The 19,660-nt window shown below is 46.6% G+C and overlaps 1 protein-coding gene across 3 annotated transcripts in view; it reads left to right on the top strand.

The window, feature by feature from the left end:
• The window catches only part of LOC129630309 (uncharacterized), a 213,439-nt gene extending 212,047 nt beyond the window's left edge, over positions 1–1,392 (top strand). For 2 of the 3 annotated variants that reach the window (XM_055550814.1, XM_055550816.1), the window contains exon 3: positions 651–1,392. In XM_055550814.1, the coding sequence (XP_055406789.1) occupies positions 651–1,109 (459 nt within the window). In that variant the 3' untranslated portion in view covers positions 1,110–1,392. The remainder of the gene's footprint in view (positions 1–650) is intronic. The other variant, XM_055550815.1, reaches the window with a different exon arrangement.
• The last annotated feature ends 18,268 nt before the right edge of the window (positions 1,393–19,660 follow it).

Genomic DNA, 19,660 nt, shown 5'->3' with positions numbered 1-19,660 from the left:
AGTGAGAAGCCTGCACAGTGCAACTGTACAGTAGTCCCGGCTCGCTGAAACTAGAGAACGCCACACAGCAACGAAGACCCAGGACAGCCAAAAATAAATACATTTTTTTTTTAAAAAAAGAAAGACACTATCTAGCCTTGTGGACAATTCACAGCTTGTGTAACTCACCACCACCACCATCTTTATCACCATCGCTGCCGCCCTGATCACCCCCATCATCACCCCCATCATCATCACCCCCATCATCACCATCACCACCCGCCCTCACTATCATCAGCACCACGATCACTCTCACCCCCACCAGCATCTCCTCCACTACCACTATCACATAAGAGCCAACTTTAAATTGCCTACTGCTTAAAACAAGGGCAGCACAGGCAATATCTGAGGTAAAGTTTCTCAAGAACATCGGGGGACCCTCTATCTTGCTGAAGCACCACCCCTCTTCTGCAATGCCCACTAGGCTGGAAACAGACAGGTCAGGGCTGTCCCCTGCCAGGAAGATAAATCTTTTCATGGCTTCGTTCAGCTTCTCCTACACAGGAAAAGTAGTCGTGGCTGAGCAGCTTGTATTTTCTATTTGAGTGGTTCACAAATACGTTTTCTAAAACTCCCTTTTTCCTTCTATGTATTTGCTGACTCTAATTTAGACACTTAGAAAAGACCCAGAATTCAGTGAGTCCTCGTCGGGCACCAAGAATAGAAGCATGACCAAGACTCAGAGGGCGCTCGTCATCCACACGCCAAGACAAACACACTCACGGCCCTTGCCCGGAAGCGGTGGCTTGCGGTTCAAGCGCCAAAGTGGTGGGGGGAGGGGTGATAGGAAAAACAATCAAGAGATCAACGTAGAGAAAGATTTCCCTCACCAACTTCTGTGCCGAAAACGCCTGTGGCGTTGCCAAGGGCTCCTCGTGTGGGCCGCGGACCTGCAGACCACCTCAGGTCCCTTTCTCACTAGAGCCGAGGCCAACCAGGACCTCGAGAAACAATGGCATGGCCTGACCCGAACGAGTCTCCTTCTCCAAAGCGGAAGCCGTTGGCTTAAGCCAACCTTACTGGCAAAGGCTTGTCTGGGTGAAAGGTGCAAAGCAAGGAAAGAAGAATGATGAGAAAACCAAGCCTGAGTGCCTGCTTGGGATGGTGTTAGAAGCTAGAAGGCAGAGGTGGGAGCAGAGTAACCATTGGATGGTGACAGGAGATGCCATAGTCATTATCCAATATGGTAGCCTCTGGCCACATATGGCTGGTGAATACTTGAAATGGGGCTAGTTCGACCAAGGAACTGACTTCTGGTTTAGTTTAATTTTAACCAATTTATTTGTTTATTTACTAATTTATTTGTTGTTATTCTTTTCCATTATGAGTGTGTGTGTGTGGTTTTTTTTTCTTTTGGCCATACCATACATCATGTGGAACTGTCCCACCCAGGAATGGAACTCAAGCCCCCTGAGTTGGAACCTCAGAGTCCTAACCACTGGATCACCAGGGAAGTCCCATTGTGGTTTATCAGAGGATATTGAATATAATTCCCCATGTCATGCAGTCGGACCTTGTTGTTTATCCATCCTGTATATACTAGTTTGCATCTGTTAATCTCCACGTCCCAAGCCAATTTAAATTTAAACACAGATACTTAGTGCAGTTCTATCACAGATACTTAGGGCTTCCCTGATAGCTCAGTTGGTAAAGAATCCATCTGCAATGCAGGGGACCCCAGTTCGATTCCTGGATCAGGAAGATTCACTGGAGAAGGGAAAGGCTACCCACTCCAGTATTCTGGTCTAGAGAATTACATGGACTGTATAGTCCATGGGGTTGCAAAGAGTCAGACAAGACTAAGCAACTTTCACTTTCCACTTACTGCAATTATTAGAAATCTTAAGTATGTTTGGAACACCTTTGGTAGGTGAATTAAATTTGTCAACGGTATATTTTCATGAAACATGCAACTTTCTTTTTTACACATTGTAAAATGTACTAATTTCCAATAAAAATGTAACATCCAAATCAACTTGTGCATAAGTATTCAATACACGTCAAATTTCAGACTTAATACAAAAAAAAGAAAATAGCTCATTGATAGTTTTTCTTTGTATTGCTTGAGTAGTTGAAATGATACTTTAGATATACTGGATTAAATAATACTTGTTAAAATTCGTTTCACTTGCTTCTTTTTAGTGTTTTGAAGTGGCTACTAGAAAATTTTATTTATTTATTTGTTTAATTCTTCAGTCAAGTTTGCTCGGCATGTGGGATCTTAGTTCCCCAAGCAGGGATTGAACCCACTCCCCCTGCATTGGAAGTGTGGAGTATTAACCACTGGACCGCCAGGAAAATGGCTGCTGCTGCTGCTGCTAAGTCACTTCAGTCGTGTCCGACTCTGTGCGACCCCAGAGATGGCAGCCCACCAGGCTCCCCCGTCCCTCGGATTCTCCAGGCAAGAACACGGGAGTGGGTTGCCATTTCCTTCTCCAATGCAGGAAAGTGAAAATAAAAGTGAAGTTGCTCAGTCGTGTCCGACTCTTAGTGACCCCACGGACTGCAGCCTACCAGGCTCCTCCGTCCATGGGATTTTCCAGGCAAGAGTACTGGAGTGGGGTGCCATGAATTTTAAATTACACATGCAGATTGCATTCAGCTTCCCCCAGACGGCACTGCCACCCGTCTGCGGGAAGCAGGCACAGTCTGCAGGGCTCCCTGGAGCAGCCATTGATACTGATCGGTTATTTTGTTTCCCTCTGTCCTCTGCCCCCTCCCTAGCCACACCTTAGGAGTAAATATTTGCCAACAGTTGCCCAGAGAGGAAGTGTGATATAATTAGAAAAATGAATCATGAGTTAGAAATTGTACAACTCCCAGTGTTATCATTGAATCCGGACTATTCCATAGAGTCTCAGTTCCTGCAGCAAAATTTGCAGGGAATTTTGATTTAGATCACCAGAGGAAGTGATCAGCTCATCCTAGATCTGACTTCTCAAGACCACAAAGTTCCTATGCCCTGAATATACTGGACTCTGTTGACCAGAAGATGTTGGGGTTCAAGATTCCTGATGCAGCGTCTCTGTCGATCTAAAGTTATTTTAAGTTTAAAAGTTTATTTTTTAGAAAATCAAGTCTTGGACTTGAAACCAACCAGAAAACTTCTGATTTTGAGTCCTCGACGTGTGGCTTCATACTTTCCTTTCTAAAGGCATCATTCTCTTTTCCTTGGGTCACTGACATGGTAACTATCGGCCATGGGTGGCTATTGAATACCAGATCCCGACTGTAAAGTACATCACGTTTGAAAGGCTTAGGATGAGGAAAAAAAAAAAGTAAAGTGTCTAATTAATAATCTACTTAGATTGCATGTTGAAATGATAATAGCTTGGATGTACTGGGTTAAATAAAATATATCACAATGAATTTCCCCCGTTTATTTTTATCCTTTTAACGTGGCTACCAGGAAATTTGATCTACACATGTGCCTCACATTTGTGGCCTGTGTTTGTGGTTCACATCCTGTTTCCCTCAGATGGTGCTGCTGCAGAGTGTCCTTCCTCCATCCGTGGTGGGTGAGATGTTACCCTCCTGATGTATGCATGGGAGATCCCATTCTGAATCCACCCAGTGTGACCACCGATAGGTCCCTTGACCTGTGTGAGCCTTGCTTTCCTCATCTGGAAAATGGATATTATAACAGTGTTCACATCATGCATATTATCCTCCAGGGAACTCTTCTGAGGACTAAAAGAGGTGTTCCACTGTAAAGTGCTTAGTGCTTTATCTACCATATTGTAAGCCTTCAAGAAATAAATAAAATGTTACTTTTCATCTCAAAACTCCACCCTTTCACCAGTTGCTCCTTGGCATGTGAGATTCTCCCAGATCAGGGATTGAAACCGTGGCTCCTGCATTGGCAGGCAGGTTGTTTACCACTGAACACCGGGGAAGCCCTCACTTACTCTTAAGTCTGACTTCTTTTCCTCTCCTTCAGAGTTTGGTTTTCTTTCTCATCCCTTCTTGGTAGTGCCTGGTCCTATTTCCCTGTAAACGCGTCCATCTTCCAAGATGATTGATGCTTCCCCAGTTCTCAAACGAGAAATATCTTTATTTGGACTTGTTTTATGACTCACTGTCCGATTTCTCTCCTTTCTTTTGCCACTCATGTGAGTGCTACATTCCATTCCTGTACTTTTCTTTTACTTCATTTTTTAGAGCAGCTGTAAGTTCCCAGCAAAACGGAGGGAAAAGTACAGAGATTTCCCATATGCTTCTTGCCCCCTACACATGCACAGACTCCCACATTATCAACATGTGTGCATGCTTGGTCGCTCAGTCATGTCCAACTCTTTCGAGACTCCTTGGACTGTAGCCCTCCAGGCTCCACTGTCCATGGGATTCTCCAGGCAAGAATACTGGAGTGAGTTGCCATTTCCTTCTCCAGGGGATCTTCCTGATCCAGGGATCGAAACTGTGTCTCCTGCAGCTCCTGCATCGGCAGACAGAATCTCTACCACTGAGCCACCTGGGAAACTACATTATCAACATCCCCCACCAGTTGGTATATTTGTCACAAGTGATGAACCAACATTGACACATCCGTGCATGCTTCACATTACAGGTCTCCCTTGGTGGTGTATGTTCTGTGGGTTTGGACAAATGTATAATGACATGTATCCACCATTATGGTCTCATCTGGAGTATTTTCACCATCCTAAAACTCCTCTGTGCTCTGCCTACCCATCACTCACTCCCCTCCAACCTCTGGCAACCACTCATCTTTTTACTGTCACCATAAGTTTTCCTTTTCCAGAATGTCATAGACTTGGAAACTTCTAGTACACAGCCTTTCAGATTGGCTTCTTTTCCTTAGTAATCTGCATTGAAGTTGCCTTTGCATCTTTTCATGGCTTCATAGCTGGACAGCAACGAATAATATTCCATCGTCTGGAGGTACTAGGATTTATTTATTCATTTACCTACTGAAGGACGTCTTGATGGCTTCTAAAATTTGGCAGTTAAGAATAAGCTGCTATAGGGCTTCCATGGTGGTCTAGTGGTTAAGAGTCTACCTGGCAATGCAGAGGACACTGGTTTGATCCCCGGTCTGGGAAGATGCCACGGGCAACCTGTCTCATGCCGCTGCAACTACTGAAGCCTCCGAGCCTGCCCGCACTTGGAAACAAGAGAAGTCGCCACAGTGAGAAGCCTGTGCGCCGCCACTAGACAGTGCTAAGTGCTAGTGCTAAGTCGCTTCAGTCGTGTCCGACTCTGTGTGACCCCCATAGACGGCAGCCACCAGGCTCCCCCGTCCCTGGGATTCTCCAGGCAAGAACACGGGAGTGGGCTGCCATTTCCTTCTCCAATGCAGGAAAGTGAAAAGTGAAAGTGAAGTCGCTCAGTCGTGTCCGACTCTTCGAGAGCCCATGGACTGCAGCCTACCAGGCTCCTCCGTCCATGGGATTTTCCAGGCAAGAGTACTGGAGTGGGGTGCCATTAGAAAGCCCATGTGCAGCAACAAAGACCCAGCACAGCCAAAATGAAATAAATAAATACATTTAAAAAATTAGAACAAAATAATAAAGCTGGTATAAACATCCATGTGCAGGTTTTCATGTGGACAGAAGTTCTCAGCTCCTTTGAGTAAATATCAGAGTGCAATTTCGGACAATGTGATGGTCCCTCCACTTTTGAACTCTCCACCCCTTTCCGGATCCCTGGCAGACTCAGCTTCTGCCCACACCTTTGGGCCAAAACCATCTTAAAACTTAGCCAGTGATTTATATCTCAGCATGACTCTTGCCCGATCTCATCCTCCTCAATCCTTTAGAATAAAAAAAGAAAAGAAAACAAGAAAACAAATTTAGGGATCTTTTAAAGTACTTTTTATTACAGCGATCCAGCTTTCTCCCAGTTGGTTGCATCTTCCTGGAGATGGATGGGGGAGGTGGCCTCCATTTTCATGTCTAACCTCCTTGCGTTTGTGGCAAGAGAACACCCCTGTGTGCAAGGGGCTGCTCTTATATGGATGGAGCCCTTTCCATTGAGCTGGAGGCAAGAGGTGCCCTGTGGGGAGCAGAGCCCCCTCCTGGCTCCCCTCCAGCCCACGGTCCCTGCAGAGCAACGTTAGTGTCTCCAGTCCAATCATTTTTTTCTGCCACATGTGCTAAGCAGTAAACAGCTCTCCGAGACCCAAATAAAAAGGTCTTTATGGAGAGAACAAACACAAGTAAATGCCAGAATCCAATTTAAATGAATAAATAAACCCAATTCCAAAGGCTGCAGGCCACAAGATTTCAGCAAGACGAGCCAAGCGAGTTGCTTTCTCTTCAGTTGGCTTCTTAACGTGAGGGAGGAAGAACCATTCCAGGCTGTCAGCAGAGCCCAGCATCTCCAAAGCTGAGGGTCCCAGTCCCCTAAGAAGTAAAAGCACACAATGCCAGTTTTCTCAACCAAGAACTAAGCCTTGCAAATTTTGCATTTAGAAATAGAGGCGAATTGAATCTCAGAGACTCAGGGAGAGAGGACTTTCCAGCCTCCTGGAACCTGCAGCGGGGAGGGATTCCTGGAAGGTGATGCTGGCCCCTGGGATCTGTGCATCTTGTCATCTCAGGATCACTGGCTTGAGTGTCCCCTGCCGGCATGGGGAGGGGGCCCTTTCCTGGTCTCCATTCACTCCATCAACACTTGTTAAGCATGTTGGGTGCTGGGCAGTAGACAAGGAAACTCAGGAGAATAAACCCTGTCTTTGCCTCATAGGAACTCTCAGCCTGGAGATAGAGAAGCAGAATCTCTGTCAGATTCTAACACTATCTCCTCCAATGAGTGAATGAGGTGGAGGAGGGGAGTGCTGGGAGTGAGGGTGAGGGGGCAGAGGAAACCCTCTGTGTGCTGGGGGCCAGGTCAGAGGGTGGCCGGACTGTGCTGTGAGGGAAGAGAGGCTGAGAGACACTTCTTGAGTGTGGGGAAGTGTCAGGGATATTGTGACATAAACTATGGGTCAGGAGGGACTCTGATGTCATTTTTAGAAGGCAGGTCAGCATCCAGCAAGTGCTGAGTCACTGAAAAGTCTCCTGTCCATCCTGGCATCTTCCACGAGTCACTCGGTGGCGTGGAGGGTGAGTCTGAGGGCTTGGTGATGACAGAGACTGCCAGCCGCCTCTATATCCCTGTGCGTCTTTCCTTCCTGGCCATGCCCAGGAAACTACATTTCCCAGAATCCTCTGCCCCACTAGGTGAGATCACGTGAGTAGTTCTGGTCAATGGACTGTGGGCAAGAATGATGCCCGCACTTCCAGACCCGGCCTCTAAAACCTGCCTAGAGAAGCTCCGAGCTCTTTTCTGTCTCCCAACTGGACACAGAGGATCCAGTGGAGGGTGCTGGGATGGAGCCACAATATGGAAGGAGTCTCGCTTGCCAATGCAGGCGACATAGGAGACATGGGTTTGATCTCTGGGTCAGGAAGATTCCCTGAAGGACGACATGGGAAACCACTTCAGTATTCTTGCCTGGAAAAGCCCGTGGACAGAGGAGCCTGGTGGGCTATAGTCCATGGGATCGCACAGAGTTAGACACAACTGAAGTGATTTAGTAGGCTTACATGCTTGCACTGGGTCCCCAGATCACTATAGAAGGACCAACCTATGTCAGCATGAGTGAGCAACACATTTTCATTGCTGTCAAGCCTCTTTGATTTTGCAATTGTTTTTGAAACTGTGAGCTAATCTCTTACATTTTCTGATTCAACATCCATGATTGAGACATGATAGGAGCCTAAGTTTAGCAGATGGGGACTGAGAGAAGGAGGAGAAACAGATTCAAGCCACATTGAACAGGGAAGTGATCACCACCTGATAATGAAGTAGACGCAGGACACGACAGAGAGGGGCACATCTAGGTGGAGGCTGGTGGCCTGAGAATCCAGGAGGAAAAAAAGTCTTTAGAAGGAAGGTGATGCATGTAAATTCACACTTGATAAACCTGCAGGAACCCCATGGGGGTGCCTGGGAGACCAAAGTGAGGAATTTGTGTCCAAGATGTAGCTAGATGGGAACTGGAGCCAAGAGAGAAGTTAGACAAGCATGAACAATGCTTAATCATGATTCCATCCATCACAAAAGATAGTAGTAGACACCAGTTATTTTTATTCACCTGGTCAAAAAGAAAAATTGCAAGGAATACTGTGGATAGAAAAGAAAGTTCGCATATAATCCCTAATCTATAGAAGTATAGTTTCTTAAGAGTTGGAATCGATCTTTTGCAAAAAAACAAAAAACAACTCACTGTTTTACCACCTAGAAAAACACTAGTTAAAAATGAGTGCTCTCAGCTGAAGCAACATTTTGAAGAGAGGAAAAGTCTAGAGCTCTTCCCCCCAACTCTTCAAATGCTGCCCTGGGTAGCATTTCTAATCTGAGCATGGGTAATATATCCTCAACCTGGTGAAATCTGGAAAATTGCCGGTGAGGTTGGTGGATGATCTGTCTCACTCTAGTGCAGATACAATGTGGTATTTTTTGAGGGCAATGGGGCATCTTTGCCACTCCAGGCCATCAATTACACCTCTGGTTTGGACCTACAATCTGGCTTTTCAGGGAGTGGTGGGAGCTGTAGCTGCCAGCATGGGGAGAAGCCCAAAATAATGGTATCTGTGTGTTTGCCCCCAGACGTCCAACCCACTGACACTGGGCCCTTGTGCTAGAGACTTGGAGCAAAACCGAGAGGCAGGGTCCTGAGCCTTGGGGGCTGCACTGGGCTCCCTGAAATCCTATTTTTCAAACACTGGGGGGATTGGTTAAAATCCAAAGTCAGTTTTTCCACGTTATGCTTTTTTTCCTCCTCAATTTAGCCCTCTTCATAACTCCATGGACTTTTTACCCTTTGTGTGGGTATGAGTTTTTGTGTGTGTGAGAGAGAGAGAGTAGAAACATATATACATGTGTGTGCATGCATGGGTAGGCGTGTCTGCATACACATATTATAGGGGAATTGTTCAGAGGTCAGGAACTTGGGAACTTAGCATTGTAGAGAATTGTAAGTAATGAATTCATCTCAATTTCTGTGGCCCTCTGGCACTCAGCAAAGGCAAGGTGAGAGAATTCCCTGGTTAGAACTCTACTTCCACTGCTGAGGACCTGGGTTCCATTCTTGGTTGGGGAACTAAGACCCCACAAGCCATGTGGTGCAACCAAAACAAACAAAAATAAGGATAAGTTGGAAAAACTAGTTGAAGTTGACGCTATGTCATTCTGTAGTAGGGAAGAGTTGTGATGGGTTAACTGTGTCCCCCTCCCCAAATGCATAGGTTGGCATCCTAACCCCCAGCACCTCAGAATAGGACCTGATTTGGAAGTGGGGTCCTTAAAGATGTAATTAGTCAAGGTGAGGTTACACTGGAGTAAGGTGGTGCTAATCCAATATGACTGGTGTCCTTATAAAAGGGGGAAAATGGGCTTCCCAGATAGCGCAGTGGTAAAGAATCTGCCCGCCAATGCAGGAGACCCAAGGGACTCGGGTTTGAGCCCTGGGTTGGGAGGATCCCCTGGGGTAGGAAATGGCAACCCACTCCAGCATTCTTGCCTGGAGAATTCCATGGACAGAGAAGCCTGATGGGCTGCAGTCCATGGGGCCTCAGAAGAGTCGGACCCAGCCGAGCAACTGAGCGTGCTTGGACACAGACATGCACACAGGGAGATGACCCTGTGAAGGCTGGAGTTACATTGCCACCAGCCAAGAAACTACCGGAAGCCAGGACAGGAGCCTGGCAGGGATTCTTCCTAGAGTCTCCAGTGGCAGCAGGGCCCTGTCAACACCTCGATCTCAGACCTCTAGCCTCCAGAATTGTGAAGCAATGCATTTCTATTGTTTAAACTGGTTGGTTTGTCATTTGGGCAGTCCTAGGGATGGCACCCCACTCCAGTACTCTTGCCTGGAAAATCCCATGGGCGGAAGAGCCTGGTAGGCTGCAGTCCATGGGGTCTCTAAGAGTTGAACACAACTGAGCGACTTCACTTTCACTTTTCACTTTCATGCATTGGAGAAGGAAATGGCAGCCTGGTGGGCTGCCGTCTACGGGGTTGCACAGAGTCGGACACGACTGAAGGGACTTAGCAGCAGCAGCAGCAGCAGGGCTTCCCTGGTGGCTCAGACTGTAAAGAATCTGCCTGCAATACAGGAGACACGAGTTTGATGCCTGGGTTAGGAAGATCCCCTGGAGAAGGAAATGGCAACCCACTCCAGTATTCTTGCCTGGAGAACGCCACGACAGCGGAGCCTGGCGGGCTACAGTCCATGGGGTCTCAAAGAGTCAGACACGACTGAGCGACTAAGCACAGCACAGCACACATTCCTGTGGTAGGAAACTGATACAGGAGTTATGACGTTGATATTCAAAGATGAATCACTAAAAAGGCATTCTTTTTGGTTCCTTGGGAGGTATTTTATGAGTTTTTTTCTTAACAGACTTACTTTCCTTTTTTGTTTGTTGGGTAAATGCAGGCAATGAAACTGCATTTATTCATGATGTACTAGAACACTATCATTCCTTCCTTCTTTCTAAGGAAGAAGGAACTTTATTTTTAATTTTTTATTGAAGTAGAGTTGATTTACAATATTGTATTAGTTTCAGGTGTACAGCAAAGTGGTTCAATTATATATATATTTTTCAAGTTATTTGCCATTATAGGTTGTTAGAAGACATTGAATATAGGTCCCAGTGCTATATATTAACAGTAATCCTTTTTGTTTGTGTACAGTGGTACGTATCTATTCATCTCGGACTCCTAATTTATCCTTCCCTCTCCCTTTCCCATTTGGTAACCATAAGTTTGTCTTCTACATCTGTGAGTCTTTCTGCTTCATAGATTCATTTGTATTATATTTTAGTTTCCACATGTAAGTGATATCACACAACATTTGTCTTCATCTGACCTAGTATGATAATCTCTAGGTCCATCCATGTTGCTGCAAATGGCAATATTTCATTTTTATGGCTGAATAATATTCCCTGGTGTATATCTACATCACATCTTTATTCATTCATCTGTCAGTGGACAATAGGTTGCTTCTCAATCCTATTATCTTTCATTTGATTTTTGAAAAAAATTAAAACTTGAGATGATCAAAAAGGTTTAAAGAGGAATATAACAAGAGCCACTGGGTTAAGAAAGAAGACATCACTAAACAAACTGAAATCCTGGTGTCTCACCAGAATTAACAATTATCCTGAGTTTGGTGTTAGCTATTCCTATGCATTTCTTTAAACATTTCTACATATGGATGAACATCTCCTTAAACCCTATACATTGTATGTTTTTAAGCATATGTGTATATACACATGGGCTTCCCTTGTAGCTCAGTCAGTAAAGAATCTGCCTGCAGTACAGGAGACCCAGGTTCGATCCCTGGGTTAGGAAGATCCCCTGGAGAAGGAAATGGCAACCCACTCCAGTATCCTTGCCTGGAAAATCTCATGGACAGAGAAGCCTGGTGGGCTGCAGTCCATGGCATTGCAGAGTCGGGCACGACTGAGCGACCAACACTTACTATATACACACGGGCTTCCCTGGAGGCTCAGACTGTAAAGAATGCGCCTGCAATGCAGGAGACCTATGTTGATCCCTGGGTTGGGAAGATTCCCTGGAGGAAGGCATGGCAACCCACTCCAGTATTTTTTCCTGGAGAATCTCCATGGATAGAGGAGTCTGGCAGGCTACAGTCCATTACGGTCCGCAAAGAGTCGGACATGACTGAGTGACTAAGCACAGCACATGTATATATTTACACACATAATATGTAATATAAATGTTTAAGATCTTTATAGACTGCACTGTATCTGTTCTTTCCTGACTCGTGTCTTTGACTCATTATTGTAAGTTCATCCACATTGATACGCCTTGTGCCAGTTCATTCATTTTCACTAAACACAATATCCCTTTGTGTGAATGTAGCACCATGTTTTTATCCGTCCTGCCTTGGTGGGTACTTAAACTGTTCCCTGGTTTGGTTTCACGTGGTCTGGTTTTGTGTCCTATCATGAATGAAGCTTCTAGGAATACCATTGTCTGCGTCTCCAAATTTCTCTGGGGCAGTCTTTTTTCAAAATGAGGGTGGTGACCAGTAATGAGGATTGAAGTCGATTTAGTGAGCCAGGTCAGTGGTACCATGAAAACAGGAGGTGAGGAAATAATCTATTAGAGCACATCACACATAGTGAGACTTCGCACCGTTTCATGGAACTTTCATATCAGGAATGTGTGTATATGTGAGTGTGAGTGTGTGCTGCCTTGATTGAGATAGAGAGCTCCTAAATGTGAGCAGTTTGAGAAAAAAAGTGCTGTCTCATTTCAGGCTTCTATAACCAAATCAACTGATTTCACAACAGGTGACACTGAGGCTTTTTAGTGACATACCTGAACCCTTGAATCTAATAAATTCCAGAGCAAAGATTATGAAGCTAAGGGGTTCATCCTCAGAACCACACTCTCTCTCTTTTTCTTTTTTGGCTGTGCCAGGTCTTAGTTGCAGCACTCACGTTCTTCGTTGCAGCTTGTGAGCTCTTCACTGTGGCATGTGGGATCTAGCTCCCTGATCAGGGATCAAACCCAGGCCCCCTGCATGGGGAGCTTGGAGTCTTAACCACTGGACCAGCAGGGAACTCCCTCACAACCACATTTTGACCATCAAGACATAGTGCTTCATATGGTTGCTTCCTACTTCATAGGGTTGAGGTGTTTTGTTTTGTTTTGAACATGATCAAGGAAAACAATAAGGCAAATGTGGGTTAAACATATAGCTTGGGCAAGGGTAAAGAAACTTCTTTCTAAGCAACCTAAGAGTTCACCAACAGATGGATGGATAAAAGAAGATGTGTGTATATATATAAATAATATACACACACACAACGGAATACCACTCAGCCATACAAAAGAATGAAATAGTGCCGTTTGCAGCAACCTGTGTTAGTGGCTCAGTCGTGTCTGACTCTGCGACCCCACAGACTGCAGCCCACCAGGCTTCTCTGTCCATGGGATTCTCCAGGCAAGAATACTGGAGTGGTTTGCTGTCCCTTTCTCCAGAGGATCTTCCCAGCCCAGGGATCGAACCCTGGCCTCCTGCATTGCAGTCAGATTCTTTACTATTTGAGCTCCAGGGAAGTTGGATGGACCTACTTGTCATCTTATGCAAAGTAAGTCAGACAGAGAAAGACAAATACCGTATGATATCACTTATGTGTGGAATCTAAAATATGACACCAAAGTGAATTCATTTACAAAAGAGAAACAGACTCACAGATGTCGAAAACAAACTTACGGTTACCAACGGGGATGATGGGGGATGGGGGAGATAAATTAGGAGTTGGGGATTAATAGATGCAAACAACCACATATAAAAGAGATAACCAACAAGGACCCACTGTATAGCACAGGGCACTCTATTCAATATCTTGTAATAATTTATAACAGAAAAGAAAAAAAAAAGGTAACAGGATGGAGAACCTGGCGTCCGTTTCTTTTCTGGCTGCCGAGTTGCCATTCTGCCTGCGGTTTGAGTAGTTTCTGCTGCATTCCAACCTTTATTAACTAAGAATTTGCTCCAACCCTTTATACAATCTTAAGTTACAAATGCTGCGTGGAAGAGCCGGCGAGCCCAGCAGCTCCGTCGTGTTCAGTTCATGTTGTGGGTTATAATGCAGTAATTTATAAGGGGAAATCTACAGCACGCCCCTTGGCGCTGGGCCCGTAACTAAGAAAGGTTGCTCAGAAACATGCAGTCTTTCGTGCTTTTATACACTTAATGGCCCAAGGAATGAAGGAAGGGGAGGGGGTTGGGGGAAGGGAATCTCAACTTGTGTTTACTACAACTCTACCCGCACCCCTGTATTCCTCCAAGAAAGTCTTTCCAGTTCTCTTGTAAAAGGCTTCATGGAAAAGGCAGCCAAGGAATAAAGCTGCCTGAGCAGGCTGGCCTTTATAAACAACACAACCAGGCTACTGTGGAGTGAGCTGTGGACTGGGCCACTAAGGTACATGAGTAAGGAAACAGGCAGGCGAGTGGTTATAACTGGGTCTCGTTGGAGAGCAGATTAGGTCTGGAGGCATCATGTGACCCACTGACCCAGCTTGGGAGGATTCCGGACCATTTGCAAGGACAGAAGTAAGGCCCCAGGAGTGTGGAAAACCAGGGGGTCAGAGAGTGGATGAAGGCAGGAACCACCTCACTTTTAACTGGCCCCATCTCTGCTCCCATCTTGAGCTGGCTTCCTTGGGGCCAGAGTGACCCACAGGAATGCCGCGCTTTCCCCAGGACACTGCCTGGGCTCTTTGGTGGGCATCTCTGAGTGCCGGCCCTCTATCCTGCCTCTATTCCTAAATTTGGGCGAAAGTTAAGTCCATCCTCATCCTATCAGTTGTCTATAGGATGAGGATGGACTTCGCTTTCTTCCCAGAGATGGGACCCTAGAGCATAGCACAGGGAATTCCACTGAATGCTCTGTGATGTCCTGCATGGGAGGGAGCCCCAAAGGGCGGGGATGCCTGCATACATATGACTGACTCTTCTGCTGTGCAGTAGACACTAACACAACATTGTAAAGCAACTGTGTGCGTGTGTGTGTGTGTGTGTGTGTGCGCGTGCACGCGCACGCGCTCAGTCGCTCAGTTGTGTCTGACTCTTTGTGACCCCATGGACTGTAGCCCACCAGGCTCCTCTGTCCATGGAATTTTCCAGGCAAAAATACTGGACTTAGGTTGCCATTTCCAGGGGATCTTCCCAACCCAGCGATTGAACCAGTGTTTCTTGCGTGTCCTGCATTGGCAGGTGGATTCTTTACCACTAGCACCACTTGGGAAGCTCAAAAGCAACTGTACTGCAATTTTTTAAAAAAAAGCCCTCATCCTACTGGAAATCTGACTCTGAGGTCTTGTCTTCCTTAGGGCGGGTGGTGTGAGAAATTTTGACTCTCGGAGATCCTATCCTCACAGGCACAGATGCTGAGACCCTGGTTCTCATCACCAGTGACTGATCACAGGCAAACTTTTGATCATGCTGAAATTGTCACATCAGCTCTGGGACAAAGTTTTCCCCCATAATGGGTTGAACTGGGACCAGGACCTCCATTGAGAAGGAGACAGGAGAGGTTGGGGTCCCTGAGAGAGCAAGGAGAGGTGGATACACAGAGGAAGAAAATGGCTAAGAAAGGAGATTTGAGACAGAATGCCATGCCCTGGCAGGATGACCTTGGTCAAGCATGTTGCTGCTCACTCATGTCTGACTCTGCGACCCCACAGACTGTAGCACCTTGTCCTTCACTATCTCCTGGAGTTTGCTCAAACTCACGTCCACTGAGTTAGTGATGCCATCCAACCATCTCAACCTCTGTCGCCCTCTTCTCCTTCTGCCCTCAATCTTTCCCAGCTTCGGGGTCTTTCCCAATGAGTCAGCTCTTTGCATCAGGTGGCCAGAGTATTGGAGCTTCAGTGCCAATTCCCTCCTCCAGGTATAACCTTGAGCATTTACTGCACTCCACGTCTCCATTCCCCTCCTCTGTACAGTGGGACAATAATAGTACCTATCTCAGGAGCCAGAAGAGGATTGTTAAAAATGTATGTATTTATTTATTTTTGGCTGTGCTGGGCCTTCGTTGCTGTGTGCAGACTTTCTCTGGCCGTGGGGAGTGGGGGCTACTCTCTAGCTGTGGTGCATGGGCCTCTCATCGCTGTGGCTTCTCTCATGAAGCATGGGCTTTAGGCATATGGGCTTCAGCAGTTGCAGCTCACGGGCTCAGTAGTTGTGGTACATAGTTGCTTAGTTGCTCCGAGGCATGTGGAATCTTCCTGGAAAGAAAGAAAGAAAGGGAAGTCACTCAGTCGTGTCCGACTATTTGCAACCTCCTGGGCTGTAGCCTACCAGGCTCCTCCCTCTATGGAATTTTCCAGGCAAGAGTACTGGAGTGGGTTGCCATTTCCTTTTCCAGGGTATCTTCCTGACCCAGGGATCAAACCCGGGTCTCCTGCATTGCAGGCAGATGCTTTACCATCCGAGCCACCAGGGAAGTCCTGGACTGAGAATCAAACCTGTGTTCCTTTCATTGGCAGGCAGATTTTCATCCTTATCCACTGCACCACCAGGGAAGACCTGGAAGAGGATTTTAAGTGAAATCTTGGACTTGAAGCCCTGAGCAGAGCACCTGGCTGTACTAAGTGCTCAGTAAAGACCAGCTTCATTATCGCTGGAAGAGAACAGAGGGGCCCCCGTGGCTGAGCAGAGGCTGAGCGGCACCAGGATCAGCAGGGAGTGCGCCCCTCACACTTGAGTCTGTGCCCAGGGGTGGGGGTGGAGTGTGCTGTTTTCCTCTGAGTCCTCTTCCGGCTTCAACACAGTTCAGCATCTGACACATACATAAGGCACATTGCTTTGGGCTCATTCCAGAGTTTACCTCCCGGGAGAATCCACGTCCCCAAGCATCAGCATTAAAAAAAAAAAAAAAAAGTCTAGGTCTTTCTTTTTGCATAGCCTTCATCTCAAGAGCAGACGCATTAATGTTTCCTCCACATAGCAGCCCAAGTTGCCCTCTAACCCCCTGTATTTGTTCCTGATGGGCTGTGTTTGGGTTTCCCAGGTGGCACAGTGGTAAAGAATCCACCTGCCAATGCTGGAGATGCAAGAGATGCAATTTCAATCCCTGGCTCGGGAAGATCCCCTGGAGCAGGAAATGGCAACCCACGCCAGTGTTCTTGCCTGGAGAATCCCCATGGACAGAGGAGCCTGGCGGGCTATGGACCATGGGGTCACAAATAGTTGGATCTGACTGAGAGACTGAGCGCGCGTGCACGCGCGCACACACACACACACACACAGAGGCATTGTTAGGGTGGAAGTGAATCTAAAGAGAATCCAGGCATCAAGCGACTGAAGCCTTGAGTGGGGCTGTGAGGCTAGGAAAGGAGGTGGGTCTGGCCAAAAGCCAAAGAGAGAGACCATTTCTCACCCACTAGGGCGACTAGTGTTAATAAGACGTTGAGCAGCTGGAACGCTTGTTCTTGGCTGGTTGGGATGCAATCCCACTGGTAGGTACTGACCCAAGAGAAATGGAAGCACATCCACCTGAGGACTTACACCTTTATGCTTAATAGCGCCACACTGGAAACAATCCAAATGTCTGCCAGTCGAGACACACTTATGCTAAAATAGGATTCACTGATTATTCCAAATTCAAATTGAATCGGGGTCCTGTATTATCTGGCAAGCCTCCTTCAGAGGTGGGCTTCCCAGGTGGCTCAGACGATAAAGAATCTGCCTGCAGTGCAGGAGACCCGAGTTTGATTCCTGGGTCAGGAAGATCCCCTGGAGGAGGGCATGGCCACCCACTCCAGTATTCTAGCCTGGAGAATCCCCATGAACGGAGGAGCCTGGTGGGCTACAGTCCATGTACTCGCAAGAGTGGGACTTGCAAGAGTGACTAACACAAACACACACTCCTTCAGAGGCACTGCCAGGAGGTGGTGCTGGATGTGAGGGGAGAACGCACAGCAACATATTAAACACGACATTGCTGCTGCTGCTGCTGCTAAGTCGCTTCAGTCGTGTCCGACTCTGAGTGACCCCGTAGACAGCAGCCCACCAGGCTCCGCCATCCCTGGGATTCTCCAGGCAAGAACACTGGAGTGGGTTGCCATTTCCTTCTCCAATGCATGAAAGTGAAAAGTGAAAGTGAAGTCGCTCAGTCGTGTCCGACCCTCAGCGACCCCATGGACTGCAGCCTTCCAGGCTCCTCCATCCATGGGATTTTCCAGGCAAGAGTACTGGAGTGGGGTGCCATTGCCTTCTCCGAAACATGACATTGGGTTGACCATAAAGTAAGATGTTATGGAAAAACCCAAACTTTTTGGCTAACCCAATATATAGCTACCATTTTTTGCTAAGTCACTTCAGTTGTGTCCAACTCTCTGTGATCCTATGGACTGTAGCCTGCCAGGCTCCTCTGTCCATGGGATTCTCCAGGCAAGAATACTGGAGTGGGTTGCCATGCCCTCCTCCAGGGGATCTTCTTGACCAAGGGATCAAACCTGCATCTCTTACATCTCTTGCGTTGACAGGCAGGTTCTTTAGCACTTGCACCACCTGGGAAGCATTTACTATTTGTTCTCAGGGGCTGCTTAGCTTGGACTCCCAGCTCTGTAGCTTTTCAAGCCGTGGGACCTTTTGGTGCCTCTGTCTCCTGATCTGTGAAATGGGTGTAATTGTAGCCTCACAGGATGGTTTTGAGGTTTAAAAGAGTTGATGTAGGTCGAGCACTTGGAATCCTGCTTGACACGTAAAGGATACTCAAAAAGTTCAGCTACTATTAATATTATGGTTGTTGGCAGTTTCATGTTAGCCAAAGAAAACCAGTATCAATAAAAGTTGCTTGAAGCAATCTCCTTAAGCCAGGAACCAAATTTGATAGACAGGAGCCAAAGAGTTGGATTTTTGCCTGGGACTTCATGTTGAAAAATGAAACCAGGTGATAAACATGTAGCAGATGATAATTGCATTAATGCACGAAGTCTTAAAATGAACCAAGTAAAACTCTACAGGAGTTGGGGGTGTATGATTTTTCTGGCAAAATCACTTGGTTGCAGAATAAAATGTCCTTCTCTTCGGCAGCCTCCCAGCTGGTCCCTCTCCCCACTTCACCTCTCCTCTCCTTTTTAAAAACGTTCATTTATTTATTTCAGTTTTCTTGCTGCACTAGGTCTTTGTCACTGCGTTCGAGCTTTCCCTAGTTGCGGGCAGTGGGAGCTGCTCTTCGTTGAGGTGCGGGGGCTTCTCATTGTGGTGGTTTCTCTCGTTGCGGAGCACGGGCTGAGGTGCTCTGTGGCATGTGGAATCCTCCCAGACCAGGGATTGAATCTGACTCTGCATTGGCAGCTGGATTATTAACTATGGGACCACCAAGGAAGTCCACTAGCTCCTTAAATTGTACATCCGCACTGCAGCCCCTGGTACCTTGTGAAACCCAAGTCGCTTGTGTCCTCCACCTTGTCAGAGCCATTTTGAGCCAATGGCCCACAGGAAATAATCCAAACTCTAGCATAACTCACTGGACCACACTGTTGATGAGAAGAGGTGAAACCTAAGACAACAAACCAAGATGTCAAAAGGTGATCTGGGGAAGAGAAGGGGACGTTTTAAGAGAAGAGAGACTGCCCTGACTGTTTAAAACAGTGTTTTGGTGGGAATTCCCTGACGGTCCAGTGATTAGGACTCTGGACTTTTACTGCTGTGGCCTGGGTTTGATCCCTGGCCAGGGAACTAAGATCTCTCAAGTTGTGCGGCAGGGCCAAAAGAAAAAGGGAAATAAATAATAAAACGGCATTTTGGAGAAATCAAAGGAGAGACAGCATCTGAGACAGAGAACAAATAAAAGTTTGCCCAGATTGCAGAAGGAAAAGATAAACAGATAAGAGAATGTCGGTAGAGGTGAAGGACAGTGTCTTTAGTAACCGGCTAAAGTACAGCCGCCAACAAAATCAGACGTGTCGGTCAAAAATGGTCACTGAAAGAAAATCTCGTGCTGTTTAAAACTAGAAATAATATTCTAAAATCGCCGTTTACGTGCACACAAAAATTATGAACGGGCAACAGAAAGTGGAAACTGGTTTCATGTTCTTTGTCTCATTTTACACAGAGACC

Source organism: Bubalus kerabau, chromosome 16 (genome assembly GCF_029407905.1).
Source record: "Bubalus kerabau isolate K-KA32 ecotype Philippines breed swamp buffalo chromosome 16, PCC_UOA_SB_1v2, whole genome shotgun sequence".
In the NCBI taxonomy this organism is placed as follows: Eukaryota; Metazoa; Chordata; class Mammalia; order Artiodactyla; family Bovidae; genus Bubalus; species Bubalus kerabau.
Note: the sequence above shows the minus strand (reverse complement) of the source record. Positions and strands in the feature narration are given on the sequence as shown.